The sequence below is a fragment of the Trypanosoma conorhini genome (genome assembly GCF_003719485.1).
Source record: "Trypanosoma conorhini strain 025E chromosome Unknown Tco_14.4_contig_00079, whole genome shotgun sequence".
In the NCBI taxonomy this organism is placed as follows: domain Eukaryota; phylum Euglenozoa; class Kinetoplastea; order Trypanosomatida; family Trypanosomatidae; genus Trypanosoma; species Trypanosoma conorhini.
Window position 1 is genome coordinate 9,848 of NW_021704166.1, and position 14,717 is coordinate 24,564.

At 58.8% G+C, this 14,717-nt stretch overlaps 7 protein-coding genes across 7 annotated transcripts, besides 22 other annotated features; all 7 read right to left on the reverse strand.

Annotated features, from left to right (window-relative positions):
• The first annotated feature begins 38 nt into the window (after positions 1-38).
• Positions 39-65: a microsatellite.
• Positions 66-141: 76 nt separating this feature from the next.
• Positions 142-206: a microsatellite.
• Positions 207-1,084: 878 nt separating this feature from the next.
• Positions 1,085-1,122: a microsatellite.
• Positions 1,123-1,779: 657 nt separating this feature from the next.
• Tco025E_02111 (RNA-binding protein) lies at positions 1,780-3,225 on the reverse strand (the record flags this gene model as incomplete). The annotated part of the gene is made up of 1 exon (XM_029369046.1): positions 1,780-3,225. The coding sequence occupies one exon, from the start codon at positions 3,223-3,225 to the stop codon at positions 1,780-1,782; it is 1,446 nt and encodes a 481-aa protein (XP_029230821.1).
• A 369-nt stretch (positions 3,226-3,594) lies between these two features.
• Positions 3,595-3,612: a microsatellite.
• Positions 3,613-3,760: 148 nt separating this feature from the next.
• Positions 3,761-3,811: a sequence feature (GA-rich).
• Positions 3,812-4,353: 542 nt separating this feature from the next.
• On the reverse strand, positions 4,354-4,740 carry Tco025E_02112 (uncharacterized protein; the record flags this gene model as incomplete). Its single annotated transcript, XM_029369047.1, has 1 exon — positions 4,354-4,740. The coding sequence occupies one exon, from the start codon at positions 4,738-4,740 to the stop codon at positions 4,354-4,356; it is 387 nt and encodes a 128-aa protein (XP_029230822.1).
• A 582-nt stretch (positions 4,741-5,322) lies between these two features.
• Positions 5,323-5,379: a microsatellite.
• A 300-nt stretch (positions 5,380-5,679) lies between these two features.
• Positions 5,680-5,705: a microsatellite.
• A 29-nt stretch (positions 5,706-5,734) lies between these two features.
• On the reverse strand, positions 5,735-6,910 carry Tco025E_02113 (serine/threonine protein kinase; the record flags this gene model as incomplete). Its single annotated transcript, XM_029369048.1, has 1 exon — positions 5,735-6,910. The coding sequence occupies one exon, from the start codon at positions 6,908-6,910 to the stop codon at positions 5,735-5,737; it is 1,176 nt and encodes a 391-aa protein (XP_029230823.1).
• Positions 6,911-7,319: 409 nt separating this feature from the next.
• Tco025E_02114 (DNA-directed RNA polymerase) lies at positions 7,320-8,411 on the reverse strand (the record flags this gene model as incomplete). The annotated part of the gene is made up of 1 exon (XM_029369049.1): positions 7,320-8,411. The coding sequence occupies one exon, from the start codon at positions 8,409-8,411 to the stop codon at positions 7,320-7,322; it is 1,092 nt and encodes a 363-aa protein (XP_029230824.1).
• Positions 8,412-8,877: 466 nt separating this feature from the next.
• Positions 8,878-8,909: a sequence feature (GA-rich).
• Positions 8,910-9,182: 273 nt separating this feature from the next.
• Positions 9,183-9,250: a microsatellite.
• Positions 9,251-9,308: 58 nt separating this feature from the next.
• Positions 9,309-9,345: a microsatellite.
• Position 9,346: 1 nt separating this feature from the next.
• Positions 9,347-9,382: a microsatellite.
• Positions 9,383-9,672: 290 nt separating this feature from the next.
• Positions 9,673-9,713: a sequence feature (GA-rich).
• A 161-nt stretch (positions 9,714-9,874) lies between these two features.
• Positions 9,875-9,926: a microsatellite.
• Positions 9,927-10,038: 112 nt separating this feature from the next.
• Positions 10,039-11,868, reverse strand: Tco025E_02115 (carnitine/choline acetyltransferase; the record flags this gene model as incomplete). Its single annotated transcript, XM_029369050.1, has 1 exon — positions 10,039-11,868. One exon carries the CDS (start codon positions 11,866-11,868, stop codon positions 10,039-10,041), a length of 1,830 nt encoding a protein of 609 aa, XP_029230825.1.
• Positions 11,869-11,877: 9 nt separating this feature from the next.
• Positions 11,878-11,907: a microsatellite.
• A 53-nt stretch (positions 11,908-11,960) lies between these two features.
• Positions 11,961-12,008: a microsatellite.
• Positions 12,009-12,241: 233 nt separating this feature from the next.
• Positions 12,242-12,266: a microsatellite.
• A 118-nt stretch (positions 12,267-12,384) lies between these two features.
• Positions 12,385-12,424: a microsatellite.
• A 25-nt stretch (positions 12,425-12,449) lies between these two features.
• On the reverse strand, positions 12,450-13,415 carry Tco025E_02116 (uncharacterized protein; the record flags this gene model as incomplete). The annotated part of the gene is made up of 1 exon (XM_029369051.1): positions 12,450-13,415. One exon carries the CDS (start codon positions 13,413-13,415, stop codon positions 12,450-12,452), a length of 966 nt encoding a protein of 321 aa, XP_029230826.1.
• Positions 13,416-13,520: 105 nt separating this feature from the next.
• Positions 13,521-13,539: a sequence feature (GA-rich).
• Positions 13,540-13,583: a sequence feature (A-rich).
• Positions 13,584-13,655: 72 nt separating this feature from the next.
• Positions 13,656-13,707: a microsatellite.
• A 31-nt stretch (positions 13,708-13,738) lies between these two features.
• Positions 13,739-13,790: a sequence feature (A-rich).
• A 155-nt stretch (positions 13,791-13,945) lies between these two features.
• Positions 13,946-14,383, reverse strand: Tco025E_02117 (uncharacterized protein; the record flags this gene model as incomplete). Its single annotated transcript, XM_029369052.1, has 1 exon — positions 13,946-14,383. The coding sequence occupies one exon, from the start codon at positions 14,381-14,383 to the stop codon at positions 13,946-13,948; it is 438 nt and encodes a 145-aa protein (XP_029230827.1).
• A 207-nt stretch (positions 14,384-14,590) lies between these two features.
• Positions 14,591-14,623: a sequence feature (A-rich).
• The last annotated feature ends 94 nt before the right edge of the window (positions 14,624-14,717 follow it).

Sequence of the window (14,717 nt, forward strand, 5' to 3'; positions counted from 1 at the left end):
TCAAATCGTCCCCCACACACGCGTCCCAGACGCATCCCTTTTTTTTGTTGTTGTTGTTGATGTTGCGCTGTTTTATTATTACACTTCGCTTTCCCGGCGGTTGCCGCTTAGTTCCTGCGCAGGAGCGCCACTGAAGAGGCGCACGCAATCACACCCACACACACACACACACAGAGAGAGAGAGAGAGACGCACACACACAAACACGCCAGCAGCATTTTCTGCTCATGACGTCGACGGTTACTGGCGGCGGTTGCGGCGCGTAGTCAAAAAAAAATTCACAGAGGCGGCAACGAAAAACACAACTAAATGTATGAAAACCAAACAAAGAAAAAGACAAGGATGCCTCCAGGTAGAGAAGAAGAGGCCGAAATGTGTGGGTGGCCCAAAGGGACAAAACCCCGAAAGCCGAAGGTCGAACGGGGGAACAGTGGGACAAAACAGACAAAAAACAAAAAGATAACTGCAGAACGACGTACTCCTCGAAACCACACGACCAAAAGTGGGGTGAGGAAAAGGAAGGTCGCCACAAAGCAGTGAGGAGCAAAAGAAGGGTGGTGCAGCGAAGCGGCGGCAGCAGCAAATAAATGGCGTCCAGAGAAGCAGCACACCCACCAACCAACCAAGCAAAAAAAAAAGAGAAGCTCCAGAAAGGACGAGAGAGGGAATGTGTATGTGCTCAAAGTGACCACCCCGACGTTGCATGCCAGACGCCACAGCATTCCACAAGGCGGGGCATGCACGCGCACGCACGGTGGGCGCATGCCCCGCAGGAGCGGGGAGCCTGCGTGCCCACCGGCCCCCCCTCCCCGGTGAAGAAACATACAAGTATGATCCCCTGCGTCCGTTATTAGTATTATTATTTCCCTCTCGTAGTTACTCTTCTCCGTCGCCTCTCGCTTCACGCCTACCCATCTGTACTGTTTTCTTTTTTTTCTGCAATGGATGCACACACGCACACAGTTGTAAGGACGCGGCAAACCAAGAATAATAAAAGCCAAAAGGAACCACACGTTCACCCACACGTGTATGTGCATCCGTCTCTCCCACCCCTCGCTTTGCCATGAAGCGTTATTTAGCCTCACTTCTTGTTGTTGGTGTCGTCGTTGTTGTTGTTGATGTTTGTATTCATTTATGTTTTAAACTTCGGGGCAGCCTCCTCCTTGTTTGCCTCGAGCCCGCCTTCTCGTCACTTTCAATGACACGGGAGAACACACAGAGAGAACTGTTTCTTCTTGTTGTTGCTTACGTGCGTGTCACGCTGCTTCATGCACGCACCTCGCCTGGTTACTTTTCCCTCTTTCCCTCTCGCACCCCACCGTTGCACACACCCCACCCCCGCCCCGCGCTTTACACAGCAGGCCCCCAAAAATACATGGCCGCTGCTCCTCCTCGTCCGCGCCCCGCTCTCCCTCCCCTCAGAGACTCGTTACAAAGTTCCAGCAAGCAGCAACCACGTGGTCGAGCCGCGCTTTTCCGACAAAACACAAAATGCGTTCGACACCGCTCAACGCTGCCATGCTTCAGCCCCGCAACACCCCCAAAGACCGCATGGGATAGTGGGGGCCGTAGGCCCGTGCAATTCGATCAAAGTAAAATGAAAACCACACACACACACGCAAAATTGAAAATGAAAACGAAAAAAGTGCCAGCACCCCCTCCCCCCAGCGGCAGGGAGGCGTTGCTTCGAGGAAGACTACATGAACCCGGCGCCGCGTTGTGGCGGGGTGGTCATCACTGCCGCCGGCCCCGCCGGTGGCGCCGTATAACTGCCCTTCCTTTAGGAGAAAGAGAACCCGGCGCCAGCCACGGCGGAGCTTCCGCCCATCCCACCCACCCGCGCCTCGGAGAAACATTCGGGCGTGGCCGGGCAGAAAAGCGCCGCGAACGCGGGAATCGATGTGAACCCCTCATTATTCATGCATACGACGGGCGGTGGAGAGGAAACGGTGCGAGGCGTGTGGCCCACGGTAAGTGGGTTGGCGGGAGTAGCCGCAGCACCTGCGCCGTAAAACGCCAACGGCACTCCCGCCGCCTGCGGCCAGATCATCTGCGTCCCCCACGGGTAGATCGGCTCACCTCCCACTACCGCCGCCCCCGGAACTGAGGCAGGCAGCATGAGGCCCCCGGGCGTCATCACAGGAACAAACGACCCGGGGGCAACAGCGAAGCCACGTGTGTCAGCTCCAACTGGAAAGCATCCTCGTGTGGCTGCGGCCTTGTATCCAGGGTCATGCCCGGGACACGCTCTCCCCGGGCCACGCCGCAGCAGCTTATTGCCTTTAAAGGTGTTGTTAACGCTGCTGCCGCTGCTGCTACGGCCAGCGCCGTGGTGGTTATGCTGCGGGGTGTCCTCCGCCAGCTTTACCATCAGTGGGACTTTCCCGCAGGTAGGGAACGGCCGGGTGTTGTGAACCGCCTCGGCAGCCCTCACGGCGGCACCATCCACGAGGTACGTGATGAAGGCGATGTGACGCTCGAAACGCTTGTCGGTGTCAGGTGTGGTGTCTTTATGAATCGAGACCGCCTTGACCGGACCGTAGGGACTGAACATCTTCTCAAGGTCGGTGGCGCTGATGTCCAGTGGAATGTTTCGAACAAAAAGTTTGCAGATTTTCTTGCGAGCCTCACCGACGGGGGCGTCGTCGTGCTGCTTCCGCGCCCACTGGACGATGATCGCGCGCCCACTGACGCGCTTTCCCGACATCGCCTCGATGGCACGCGTTGCCTCCTCCGTCGCGGCGTACCGCACAAACGCGGTGCCAAGGCTGTGACCAGTGTGAATATTCCGCATCACCGCCGCCGAGAGAATCTGCCCGTAGGGGGAAAACAGCTTCTCCAATTCGTGCTGCTCCATCTTGTGCGGCAAGTTACTTATAAACAGGTTTGTGCGGCTCTGATTGTCTGAGTGAGGATCCCGCGCCACGGTGCCTTTGCCGGCGCCTCCCAACTTCTTGCAGAGGGCGGCAGTGGCGTTGTCCTCCTTGCTGGAGACGCTGTTTTCGTCGTCCATAAACAGTTTTTCTGCAAACGCGTCGGCGCTAAAGAAGAAGCCCGGTTCTGTCGACACAGACGCTGCGGCCCACGTCCCCGTCCCCGGCATCACCGCGCTTGCTGAGAGGGGGTTGGAGTCCATTTCGTCAAGACCCTCCGGCGGCATGGAAATGCACCCGAGTTGCTGCTGGAGGTGCTGCATTTGCCCCTTGTGCTCCGAGCTCAACGCCATCGCAAAGGCGCAATGTGTGAGTGTATGCGTGTGTGTATATATATATATATACTCCCACGTTGGTGGTGTGTTAGTTAATCTCCCCTTAACCTCCTACGAGGGACCCCTGCTCGGCCCCCACCCCAAGACGACTGGATACGTACGTATGTGTGCAGACAGCGCCCGAGTTCAGTTCGGCTGATGCTGCTGCTTCTGTGTCGTTGCTCTTGACTGTAGTTCGTCTTACTTCGCTTAAAAGAAATTATTTAGTTTCTCCGGTTCTCCTCCTTCGCGGTAACTCCGCCCCCTCACCTGTCCAGCTTACGCTTATTGGCTCAAAGAACAACACCACCACTCCCTGCTGCCTCTATTATTATTATTGTTGTTGTTTGCTGCTGCTGCTGCTGCCCGCTCGCTCCGTGTGCCGCGCCGTGGAGGAGGCACCGTGCCCCTCCCCCTCGTCCTGTCGGTTGTGTGTTGTGCACGCGAGGGGCGTGAGATCTCAGGCCCCGACAACGCACCGGCGCCGCCAAAAACAAACGCCTGCGAAGAGACCAAAAAAAGAAGAAAAAAACGCACACACACAAACAAAAAGAAAAAAGAAGAAGAGGGGGCGCCCTGTTGCCTCTAGCCTTCCTTCTCAGCTCCCTTGTTCTGTCGTGGGCGTCTCCTCGCCCCTGGACCTCGAGTGGCTTTGCTGTTTGTGAGCGGCGGGGGGAGACGGGCAGAAGCGGCAGCGGGGAAGTGCAACCACACACGCAGCAGGAGAAAGCGCGCAAACAAAGTGCGAACTCGACGCCACACGAACGCCGCGAGCTCCCTCCCTCCCGGAGAGTAGCGGGGCATGCGGGGGAGCACACGGCAAAATTATAATTATAATAATAAAATACTGCGCAACGGCAGGCAAAGAGAAACCCCCCCCACACACAGACACACAGACACGGGGAGAAAAGTCTCCTTGACGGCACAAGTAAACCCAACCGCCCTCCAGCCAAAGTTGCCCTCATAAATAAAAATATAACGCAAACAAAATGTCGGTGTCTTGGCACAGCCTTTGCCGACAGCGCTTCCCCCGTTCTTGCTCACGTGTCTGGGCGCGCCCGGCCGCCTCGTCCCCGCCCGCAATCCCCTGCGCCGCCGCAGCCAACGTCATTGACACTTTTGAAACGCCGTCACACACCTCCATCTCCGTCGCTTGGCAAAAAACATCGCTCTGCCCGTGCGAAGCACTCCCCACTCCTGCGCCACTAGGCCCATCGTACGGGCCGGCGCGACACCCGGCCCGCGCAAGTTCGGAACCGCCGCGGCATGACGCCGATTGCGCGCGGGGGCGCATCTCCCGGCGGATTCCCGCATCCGTAGAATAGACCCACCGCCGGGGCACGGACGGGCGCTGCTGTGGACAGCCCCAGCCGCCCTCGCCCCGGCACCCGCAGCGCGAAATACCAAGACGCCAACGCAACGTCCCGACTGTCGGTTTCCGGCGGCGGCAGGGAGAAAGTGTCGAAACAAACGCGCCATCTCGTCCGCCGACATGCCAAGCGGAAGGCTGCGCAGGAAAAGCTTGAGGATCCTCTCGCGGGCCTCACCAACCGCGGCGTACGGTCGCCGCTGCTGCTGCTGGTTCGCCCAATGCAGTGCCGGCGTTCTCCCCGGCGCAGCTGTCGCGCATTAACTGCCGCTGAGAGGGTCTCTCCGTACGGCGCAAAAAAAAAAAGACAAGCAACAAGAACTAGGAAGGGAGGATGTCGAGTGACACCTCACATTGCGGTGCCTGTGTGGCTCGTGGTGTGGTGCTGCACGCACCGTGGCAGGCGCCGGCGGCGGGGCGAGAAGGGGAGAAAACGGCGTGTGAGTGGCGTGGCCGCAGGAGCAGGAAGAGTGGCCAGTCATGCGGCGCAGCGAACAAAATAAAAAAAAAGGGGGAATGGCGGAGAGGAATAAAAAGGCAACACCCCGCTGTGACCTGTGAGGCTTTCCTCCGCAGAAAAGGCAACCAAAGCGAGGAGGAGTGCCGACGTGTGCGGCAAAAAAGGTCTGTTAATAACACTCGACGACGAGGATGCAGTCAGCGAGCGAAGGAGGAGAAGCGAGAGAAATCACCGCCCACTCCGGTCATCTTCTCTCATCCTCTCCTCTCTCTCTGTCTCCCTTTTTCCCTTCCTTTGCCCTCTCACGGTACTTCCTCCCACTGTGACGTGTCCGTTCCCTGGGCTGGAGGAGAGAGAAAAGAACAGCAAGAAACAAAAAAAACATCAACATGAAGGTATACCCCTCTAATGCAAAAAAGCGCGGGGCAAGACGTGCACCCCGCGCCTTCCTGCCTGCGCCGCCCCACCCCCGCTCTCCACCTGGTCACACAGACGCAAAAAAAGAGGCAAAGGCCACTCTCAAGCAGACACATAATTGCACACATACACACCTGCGCTGACAGGAGGGAGGAACGTAGCGTTTTGGTTTCGCATTGTATGCACTTGTGTGTGTGTGTGTGTGTGTGTGTGGTCGTGCGCCTCAGATGCGCCCTCACCTGTTACTTCGCCTTCTCTCGGTGAGGCCTCGTCCAGGGGTGCTGCAGCACCTCCGCCATCGTTGGACGCGCGTCCGGGTCCTTCTGCAGCATTGCCAGCACCAAGTCTCGGGCCAGGGTTGAGATGTGAACATCCCCATCCAAGTGAGGGGCCGCCTCGCGAATCGCGTCGAGGGTGTCCTGGTGCGACACGCGGTAAAAGGGCGGCGCGCCGGTGAGCATCTCCGCCAGCATGACGCCCAGGGACCACACATCTGTCTTGAAGGTGTGGGGCAGGCCAGAGAGCATCTCCGGCGACAAGTAGTCCAGCGTGCCACAGACCGTTAGCCGACCGCCGCCACGCCCCTGCGCATCGTCGCCGGCCGCGCTGTGTGAGGCGGTGCCGAGGCTGTCCAATCGGGGGGCGGGGTCTCCCCCCACTGTCGGCTCCGCGACAGCTTTGCTCCATCCAAAGTCGCCCAGCCGCGCCACACCCTGCGCATCTAAAAAAATGTTCTCCAGCTTCAAGTCACGGTGGGCAATGCCGTGCCCGTGCAGGTACGCCAGCGCCCGTGCAGCCTGTCGCACGTACCGTGACGCCCGTCGCTCGTCAAACCTGCCGTGCGGCATGGCCTTCAGCTTCTGAAGGAGCGTCCCGCGGGGGCACATCTCCAGCACAAGCACAACGTTCTGTGGGGTGACGTAGTAGCTCAGCATCCTGACCACGTTCGGGTGGCGCAGCGTGCGGTGAACGTTGATCTCCCACTGCAGCTGCTTCTCCAGGTTCAACTCCCGGAGGCGGCGGCGCGAGAGCTCCTTCAGCGCCACCAGCCTCTGAGTCGGCAGGTGACGGGCGGCAACTACAACCGAGTAGGAGCCGTCACCCAGCACCTCGAGCCGCAGGAAGTCCTCGTCGCGTATGTCCTCCTGTCGAATGACAAGTTGCTGCTGCTGCGTCTGCGGTTCCTGCGACGCCGGCTCTGCCGGCGACGACGTCGTGCGTGGCGGCGGTGCGACGGAGCACGCCTGCGACGACGCCTGCGAGTTTGGCTCCTGCTCCGACGCGTCTTCGTACCCGCCGCCTGCGATAGAAGGGCACCACACTTCACGTCGCGCGTACTCCGCCTGCGGTGGCGGCAACTTCGGCTTCGCCTCACGCGGCCCGCGCGGCGGCGAGCGCAGGTTGAGGTGCCGCCACATATTCCGCGATCCCTCGTCGCCTGCCGACCGCCGTCCGACACGCCGTGCGGCACACAATCACCCGCAGCTGTGGCGAGCCAAGTAACTGGTCCGCGCGGGACAACAACAGCCAAAAAGGAGTGAAGGGGGGAAAAAAAACCAGCCGCACTGGCGGCAGGCAGACAACGCAAAAAAAAAAAAAGTAACAAACAATACAAGACCCTAGGCATGCATGCATGCGCGCCGCGGAACGTGGTGACAAAGTTGTGGCCTCCACACCGGGCACTGGGGGAAGCAAGGACAGGCGCTGCCCCCACAGGCAGAGAAACAACAACAACCGCGAAATAGTAACGCAAAAACAATTCATTGGGTTCCGCTACAACTCGCGCTTCAGCGCACCTCCCTTCTTGCCTGCGCCGAAAAGAAGAGTTTAACTGAGCCAATCATTTAAATACGCGCAGGTGCGCGGGTTAACGACGCCGATGCCGCTCACGGAGCACACCGAGAGCTGCGGGCACCCCAAACACGGCAGCCCCACCACCGGCATTGCCCACGCGCTGGACTGCGCAACCGCGGCGGGGGTCCACAAGCCACCGGCAGAAATATCTCCATGCGGGTCACGCCCATCCTCGAGTGACGAGGTCGCGCCGCCGGACGTGCGGCTGCCCCCTGCGGCGAGCGTGGCCGTGAAGTGCCGCAGTACATTTTTCCCGGTCGCCAGCTGGTACTGCGGCGGGGCTCCCGCGGAGGGCGCCACGGAGTCCAACACCCCGTCCAGGACCAACGTCTGCACCAGCAGCTGCGCGTCCCGCTGCGAGATTCGCTTGCTCCCGCCACTGCCGCCGCTGGCGGAGGTGACCGTGGAGCCGCCGGGGTGTGCCGTCATGACCACCACGCCATCGCCGCCACCAAGCGTCGCCTCACCGCCGCCATGGGAGTCGTGCAGGTGCTGTGTGATCTGCTCCAAAGAGACCGAGTGGCGCTGCGCCACTAGAGCCACAATGCGTCGCCGCATCTCATCCACAAACCACACATCCATCTCGCGCGAATCCTCGCCAGCGTAGAACGTCCCTCCTGTGATTTCATCGCTGGGCTCAAATTCGAAGAGCAGGTAAATGCGCTTCGCACGATTTGAGAAGCAGCGGCGTTCCTTGATGCGCTTCTGCGCCACAAGCAGCTGCAGTGACTTGATAATCTCGTTCTTGGGTAGACGAACCTTGCCGCAGAGCGTGGTTTGATCGATCCCACTATTCCCGCTGGCCCGTATCGCGTCGAGGACCAGCGAGGGGCCCTCCGGCATGCTGTTCGAGAGTGCGACGTACACGCTCCCGTCGCTGTTCCCGCGGCGCAGCACCACCCTCCCCCCCTCCATGAGCCCGCGCAGGGCATCGGCGGCGGTGCGCTGGTCCAGCGCGAGGTCGCGCTGCAGGGTGGCGAACAGCACCGCCTCCTGCCCCGAGAGCGAGAGGCTGCTGAGGATCCGCTGCTGGGCGTGCGTCACCTTCGACGCGGCCGACGACATCCCCTGACGCGTCACGCCGTGCGGCCGTCTAACAAACCCACCGAGGACACACACGCACAGAAAGAGGAAGAAGCGCGCAGAGTGGGCGAGGGAGAAGAAGATCAAAAAAAAAAAAACGGCGCGGCGCCCCGGTCGTCCGCCTCCTTGTTTCTGTTTCGCGCCCCCCACCCAACAGCAGCAATCACACGAAAAAAAAAGAGGTGGGAGCTCCCCTTGACCCACTAGAGCCCCGCAGGTAGCGAGGGAAGAAGACACAGGCACACATAAAAAAAAAAGGAGAAAAAAAACGAGCGACAAGGGATGAGTGCAACCAAGCAGCGGCGGCAGCAGGACGAAGTCAATATAACTCACAACAATAGCTGGAAAGGGGAACGCGTCAGTGAGAGCACATAAAGTAAGAAACAAGGGGGCCGGATGCAATTTGAGTGTAAAAAGACAACGGCACCAGCAGCACAGGACACACTTAAGCAGGGGGCAGGGGAAGGAGGAGGAGGAGGAAAGACATATATAAGTAGCAACCGCCCCGGCGACCCCGTGAATCACCCATAAAACGACACATCAGCAATACATCGATGCGTTCTTGCTTAAACATAATATGTACGCATGCGAGTTTTACTTCTGCATGACGGTTTATGCTTGTCTGTTCCTTGTTCCGCCTCTTTTCGTTTGCCCCTCCATCCTGAGTGCATGGGAGCGGTGGAGGCGACCTCCCTCTCCTTTTCTCCTATTAATAATAATAGTCGCGGCTGAAGGAAAAGGTGACAAAAACGCACACTAGACAAAAACACCAAAACCAACAATAACAACAACTGACAAAATAATAATAATAATAAAAAGAATGTATCCCCCACATGCGGTAAGCAGGGCCACTCTGCTCGGCGCGCTCATCAGTCTATGTTGTTCTGCTTCTCTTTTTTGTTTTGTTTTTTTTTGTCCCTCCCCCTCCCCCTCCTCCTCCTCTCTCCCCGCCTTTTCTTCGTTGCCGCTTCGCCCCTCTACACCTTTTTTTTCTCTCGTTTTGGTTTATATCCACTCGCGTAGGAGAGGCAAGAAGAGGGGCGCGCAGCTGCCCAGCGCCTCCAACACCACCTCCACCACGGCGTTGCCCTCCCCCCTCTCTAGCTCGGAGAACACACAGAGAGAACGCTATTCAGCGGGCGGTTTTTGTGTGTGTGCGTGACATCCAAACAAACTGCAGGAAGGAAACGTGCTTTCTGGATGCCTCTGCGATGATGCAGGAGCAGAAGGGGCACTTCAAACCGAGCGAGAGAGCGGGGGAGAGAAATAGAGAGAGAAAGAGAGTGGGCAAAAGAGGAAGTGGGACAGGCGGGAAAATGAGGGAACCAACAGCCGTCCCCGTGTCATTCCGCTCTCCGAGAGACCCACCAGCCAATTTCTCCGCCCCAAATCCCTTCATTTCTGTTTGCTTGTTTGCTAAGATACCCTTCGTGCTGGAGCTGTCGTTTTTCTTTTTCTTCTTGCGTTTTTTTTTCGTTATTTATATATGTTTTTTTTCCCCCTTCTATCTCTCCGCCTTCTTTCTCCTTCCCCTCTTGTTCCTTTTTTGTTTGTTGTTTCCTTCGCCGCACCCTCAGTGGCGCACTGTGACGAGGCGCACCCCCCCCCCTCATGGTTTGGCCGCGGACAGGGCCTGGTGGAGACGCGTCGCGGAGTGCTGAATTGCGGCCTTCAGATCCTCTACGTTCGTCGACGGGCTGCGGGTGAAGGCGGAGAGCATGATGCGCACCTCGTCCTCGTCCACGACGTAGCCGAGGCCGTAGCCGTTGGGGGTCACAGGGCCAAAGACAAGGCGCTCCATCCACGGGTACGAGACGTTACTCGTGCTAAGTGTCCACTTGCAGCAGGTCTTGTACGCCTCGTCGTTGAAAAAGTTGAGGGCGGTGTTGTCGCCGCGCTCGACGGCCAGCCGATTCAACGCCGTCAGATGTCTGTCAACGCCCTCGCCGTTAGAGGCCGCCCGGGCGAGTGTGACGTGGCGCTCCGAGGCCGCCTTGATAAGCGCCAGGAGCGCCCCTCGCCCCGTTTCGTCCGGCGCCGCGTCTTCCTTCGTCTCCCTGTTGACGGCCTCTGCTAACTTGAGCATCTCCTGCGTGGCGGAGCGAATTGTCTCGGTGCGGCCGTGAAAAAAACGGGCGGTGGAGGCGGCCTCGTAGGTGGGCGCGAGTTTATTGCGGCACTTGTGGAAAGCCACGTGGAAGCACATCTGCACAAACGCGTCTGGACTGACCCCGAGTTGCTTGAGCTGGGCTGCGCCAAAGGGCAGGTGCAGGTGCCCCAAGGCGGTGTTCGCGATGAGGTCCAACGCCTCCGTGCGGGCACTGCGGATGTGCCCCGCAAATGCCTTGCCAAATGTGACGCGGAGGGGCTCTACCAATGCGGTGACCTGCGTCGCATCAACCGCGGCGGCCGTGGGGGCCGGGGCACTCTGTTCAATGTCCTGCAAAACGTCACCGATCCAGCGTGCCCAGTGCACCGCGTCGCTTCCGGCGTGCTCAAAGTTAAAGGCCACCTCTCCATCCGCGGAGACAATAATTTGGTGCTTGTCATACCACCTGTTCTCCGCCTCCTCCTTGTTTCCGTGCAGCATTGCTCCATTCTTTAACTGGTCCTCGTTGTGCCACTTGTTGGAGTCCAAGCAGAGCACCACCATACCCTCGTGTACCTTCTGCAGGGTCTCCGCGTTAACTGGAGTCTTGACTAGTTCCGCGTAGGCGCCGGCCCATACCTCGCGGTTGGCGGCGGTGAGCACCGAGACCGGTGTCGTGTTGTCCGTGTCCGGAGTAATGGAAAGAATGTACTCCAAACACTGTTGAACGACGGTCTGCTCCAGTGGAACCTGTTGATCATCGAAAACACGGACCGTATAGGGATGGCCATCATGCAACACAATAATATGGCGCAGCTTCTCCAATGGCGTGGTGTGAAATTCATCCGCCTTCTCGCCTGGAAACAATGAAGCTCCAAGCTGGCGCAGCAGCGGCGACAGGTCCATGTCTGCGCCACGCACCTCTACACCCTCCTTCAGGACGTTCCGTACCCACCTGGCGATGCCGCACACGAGGGTGGCGGCAACGCTGGCCTGTGTCTCCCCCATGTTTTGCACCTTCTTGATGAGAATTGACGGGTTTGTGTTCACAGGCAACGGGGCGCGGTTAGACAAGTACATGCGGTCCCAGATGGGTTCAATGTAGGAGTACGGATACCCGCCCTCCGCCTCTGCCGCCTTGTCGGCCGCCACGAGCGCCTTCTGCAGCGTCGCGCCGGAGCTGCTGACAAACATGTCAAACTTCAAAAAGTGGGCCTTCGCCGTCTCCGTCGGCTTAAGCGGGAGAATGCTGGCACGGTACCGTTCCGCCGTCTGCTCGAGCGACGGAATCGGCAGCCGCGGCAGCTTGAGCACGTTGGCGGAGAGATCCTTGGCCAGCACTCGCTTCATTTTGTTTTGGGTGGTGGTGGTGGTGGTGGTGGTGGTGGTTGTCTTCCCCCGCACTTCGGCTCTGCAGGCGGGGACGCTACTCTCGTCGACTATGCGTGTGTGTGTGTGTGTGTATATTTATTTATGTGCGTGTATGTATGGCTGGTGGCAATTAAACACCAAAAGAAACAAAAAACACGGCAGAAGCTCAACTAAACAAATTGGACCCTTCTCTTGTGCCACTAAACCAAAAAATACCTACAATATAAGAGAGAACTAAAAAATATAAAAGAAAAAAAACAAGAGGGCAGAGGCAGCCAGACAAAACAGGGAGGAAAAACAACAAGAAACAAAAAAAAAGGCCTGCCAAGCAAGAAAGTAGCAAGCGGCAGCAGTTTGTTTGCTTGTTTGTTTGTGTGATCAGTCACCTTCACACCCGACGCTTCACGTTCTGCCTTTTTTTCTTTTTCTTACGGATCGGCCGCCGTTCCGCGCCCGTGAGAGCACGTGCGTGTGTCTGCGTGTGTGGGCGGCCGCCCCACCCCCCACCCCCTCCCACAAACACACACACACACACCCTGCAGAGAGGCACAGCGCCGGCGTCAGTTCGCCTCGGGCCCCTCGCCGGGCTCGCCCGCGCCGTCTGCGACCCACGAGCGGATGACGCGGTCAAGCGCGACGTCGTCGTAGCGCTCAAAGATGCGGGGGTCCGTGGGCGACAGAAAGTTGAAGTTCCCCTTCGCGATGAGCTCGTCGGGGATGCGGTCGAGCAGGGCGGTGTGAAAGCGGACGTAGTGCACCAGCGAGTAGTACGTGTAGAGCGGCACGTCCTCTGGCCGCGGCAGCGGACAAAACTTCATTAAAAATCCTAAAAGCATCAGGTCAGCGCCTGCGCCGTCGTGCAGGAGGGCCTCCTCAAAGTTCACCGCCGTGACGTAGTACATGTCTTTGATGTAAAAACGAATTTTGTTTAGCGGGGGGCGGCCCATGACGTCCTCCGAGGTCGAGGCCCAGCTCTCAAACATGGTGAGCAGCACCTCCTCCAGCACCTCGCGGCGGCGGTTAAAGCTTTCAATGGGAATGCTGGTGGCACGTCGGCTCACCATGTGGACATGCAGCACGTAGAGCCAGTAGGTCAGGTCCATCTCGGCGTACTGCAGGTCAAAGAGCGCCCTCCACTCGGGGAGGGAGATGTGGTGGCACAAGTGCCCAGAGATGAACTCGGAGACGGCACGCACCTGGCTGCCCAGCGTCATCCACCGCGGCCGCTCCCCCTCGTACACCGCCATCGAGGAGGGGTCGCGCACGTCAATGCCCTCGTACCGCTGCGCGTTCTCCGCGACCATCGACTCCAGCAGCTGCTCCGCCGCAACCACGTCCGTCGTGGCACGCGGCGTCAAGAACCCGTCAGGGCTCGGCCGGAGGAACTTCTCCTCGCTCACGCCAGCGAACTCACTGCCTAAGCTGGCCCACGCAGCAGCCGTCATCCACGACGAGCCGACGGCGGCAGGCGCCACCGCGCCCGGCTGCTTGCTACTACAGAACCGGAGGATCGTCCTGGCCCACATGTATATATAACCCGTCCGGCACCCTGCCTTCGGAAACAATGGCGGAGCGAGTCTCTTCTACACACGCTTGCACGGCGGCACGCGACCCACAGACACACGTAAAACAAGAAAGCAAAAAGCGCGGAAGTAAAGCAATTAAAAGAAAAAACAAACAAACGAAAAAAAAAAGGAAGACGTGCAGAACCAAACTTGCCAGACCCTGATTCCTGTCAACGTCCATCAGCCAAACGCCGCAAAAAGGCAGTTGCAGTAGCAGTGGTATTAGGAGGCGGAGCAGCAGCAGCAACAGCAGGAAGAGGTAGAGAGTCAAAGAGGAAAAGCCCCAAAAACACAAGTCAGGAAAGAAAGCAAGAAACAAACAAAAATAAAAAAACATGCGATTTCCTTCCATCGCCTTTCCCTACTTTCATTTCCTTTTTATTTCGGCCGGCTTTTCTATCCCCGCCGATGATCCTCTCTTTTCCCTTCGCCTCTTTTGGCCCTGTGTGTTTTTCCTCCTGCTGCACCTCACTTGCCTCGTTGCCGCCCTCTCACTTGGGCGCGGAGGCTGCCCGCAAGGCCTCGTAGCGCCCAATTTGGCCCATGATGGCGTCAAACGTGTCCTCCACGTCCTCGTCCTCCCAGTCCTCATCCCACGACTTCAGCACCTCCTCCTCAAACAGCCCGCTGACCCGGCGGGCGCTGAGTGTGCGGTGGGAACTGCTAAACTGGGCGCCGCCGCTGCCGGCATTGGGCCCTGCCGCGGCGGGGGCGTTCGGCCCCCCCTCCGTCTCCCCGAAGGACTGGAAGTCGGCGAACTGGTCCTCCGACTCCTTGTACCACGACGACCACACGTCATCGGCCCGCGTCAGCTCCAGCGAGAGGCGTGCCGTTTGCAGAATCTCACGCTGCGCGGGGTTGCTCTTGCCCTGCGCGGCGGCCGCCGCCGCGGACGGCGACGGCGACGTCCCACGCTTGCCGCTGCTCATTCCCCCCGCTGCCCCCCAAGAAGAAAACGAAGCAACCAGGCCCGAATGCCGCAGGCGTCGTAGTCGTTGTGGCGGGAGGGTGCTGTTACTACTCCTTTATTTGGCTTCTCCAGGCTCTGGGGGGGGGGGAAACCGACAAGAGGAGGCGGGGGGCATGACAGAAAGAGAGCGAGAGCGAGAGAACACACGGGCCCCCGCGCACGAAGTAACAACCGAAACAAAAACAAAAGCAAAAAAAAAGAAGCTTGCAGGGGGGCAGTAAATATAAGAACAAAAACTACAAAGCCACGACGTTTAGTGGAGCGAGTTGACGTTGCGTGGAAAAGGGCGTGCC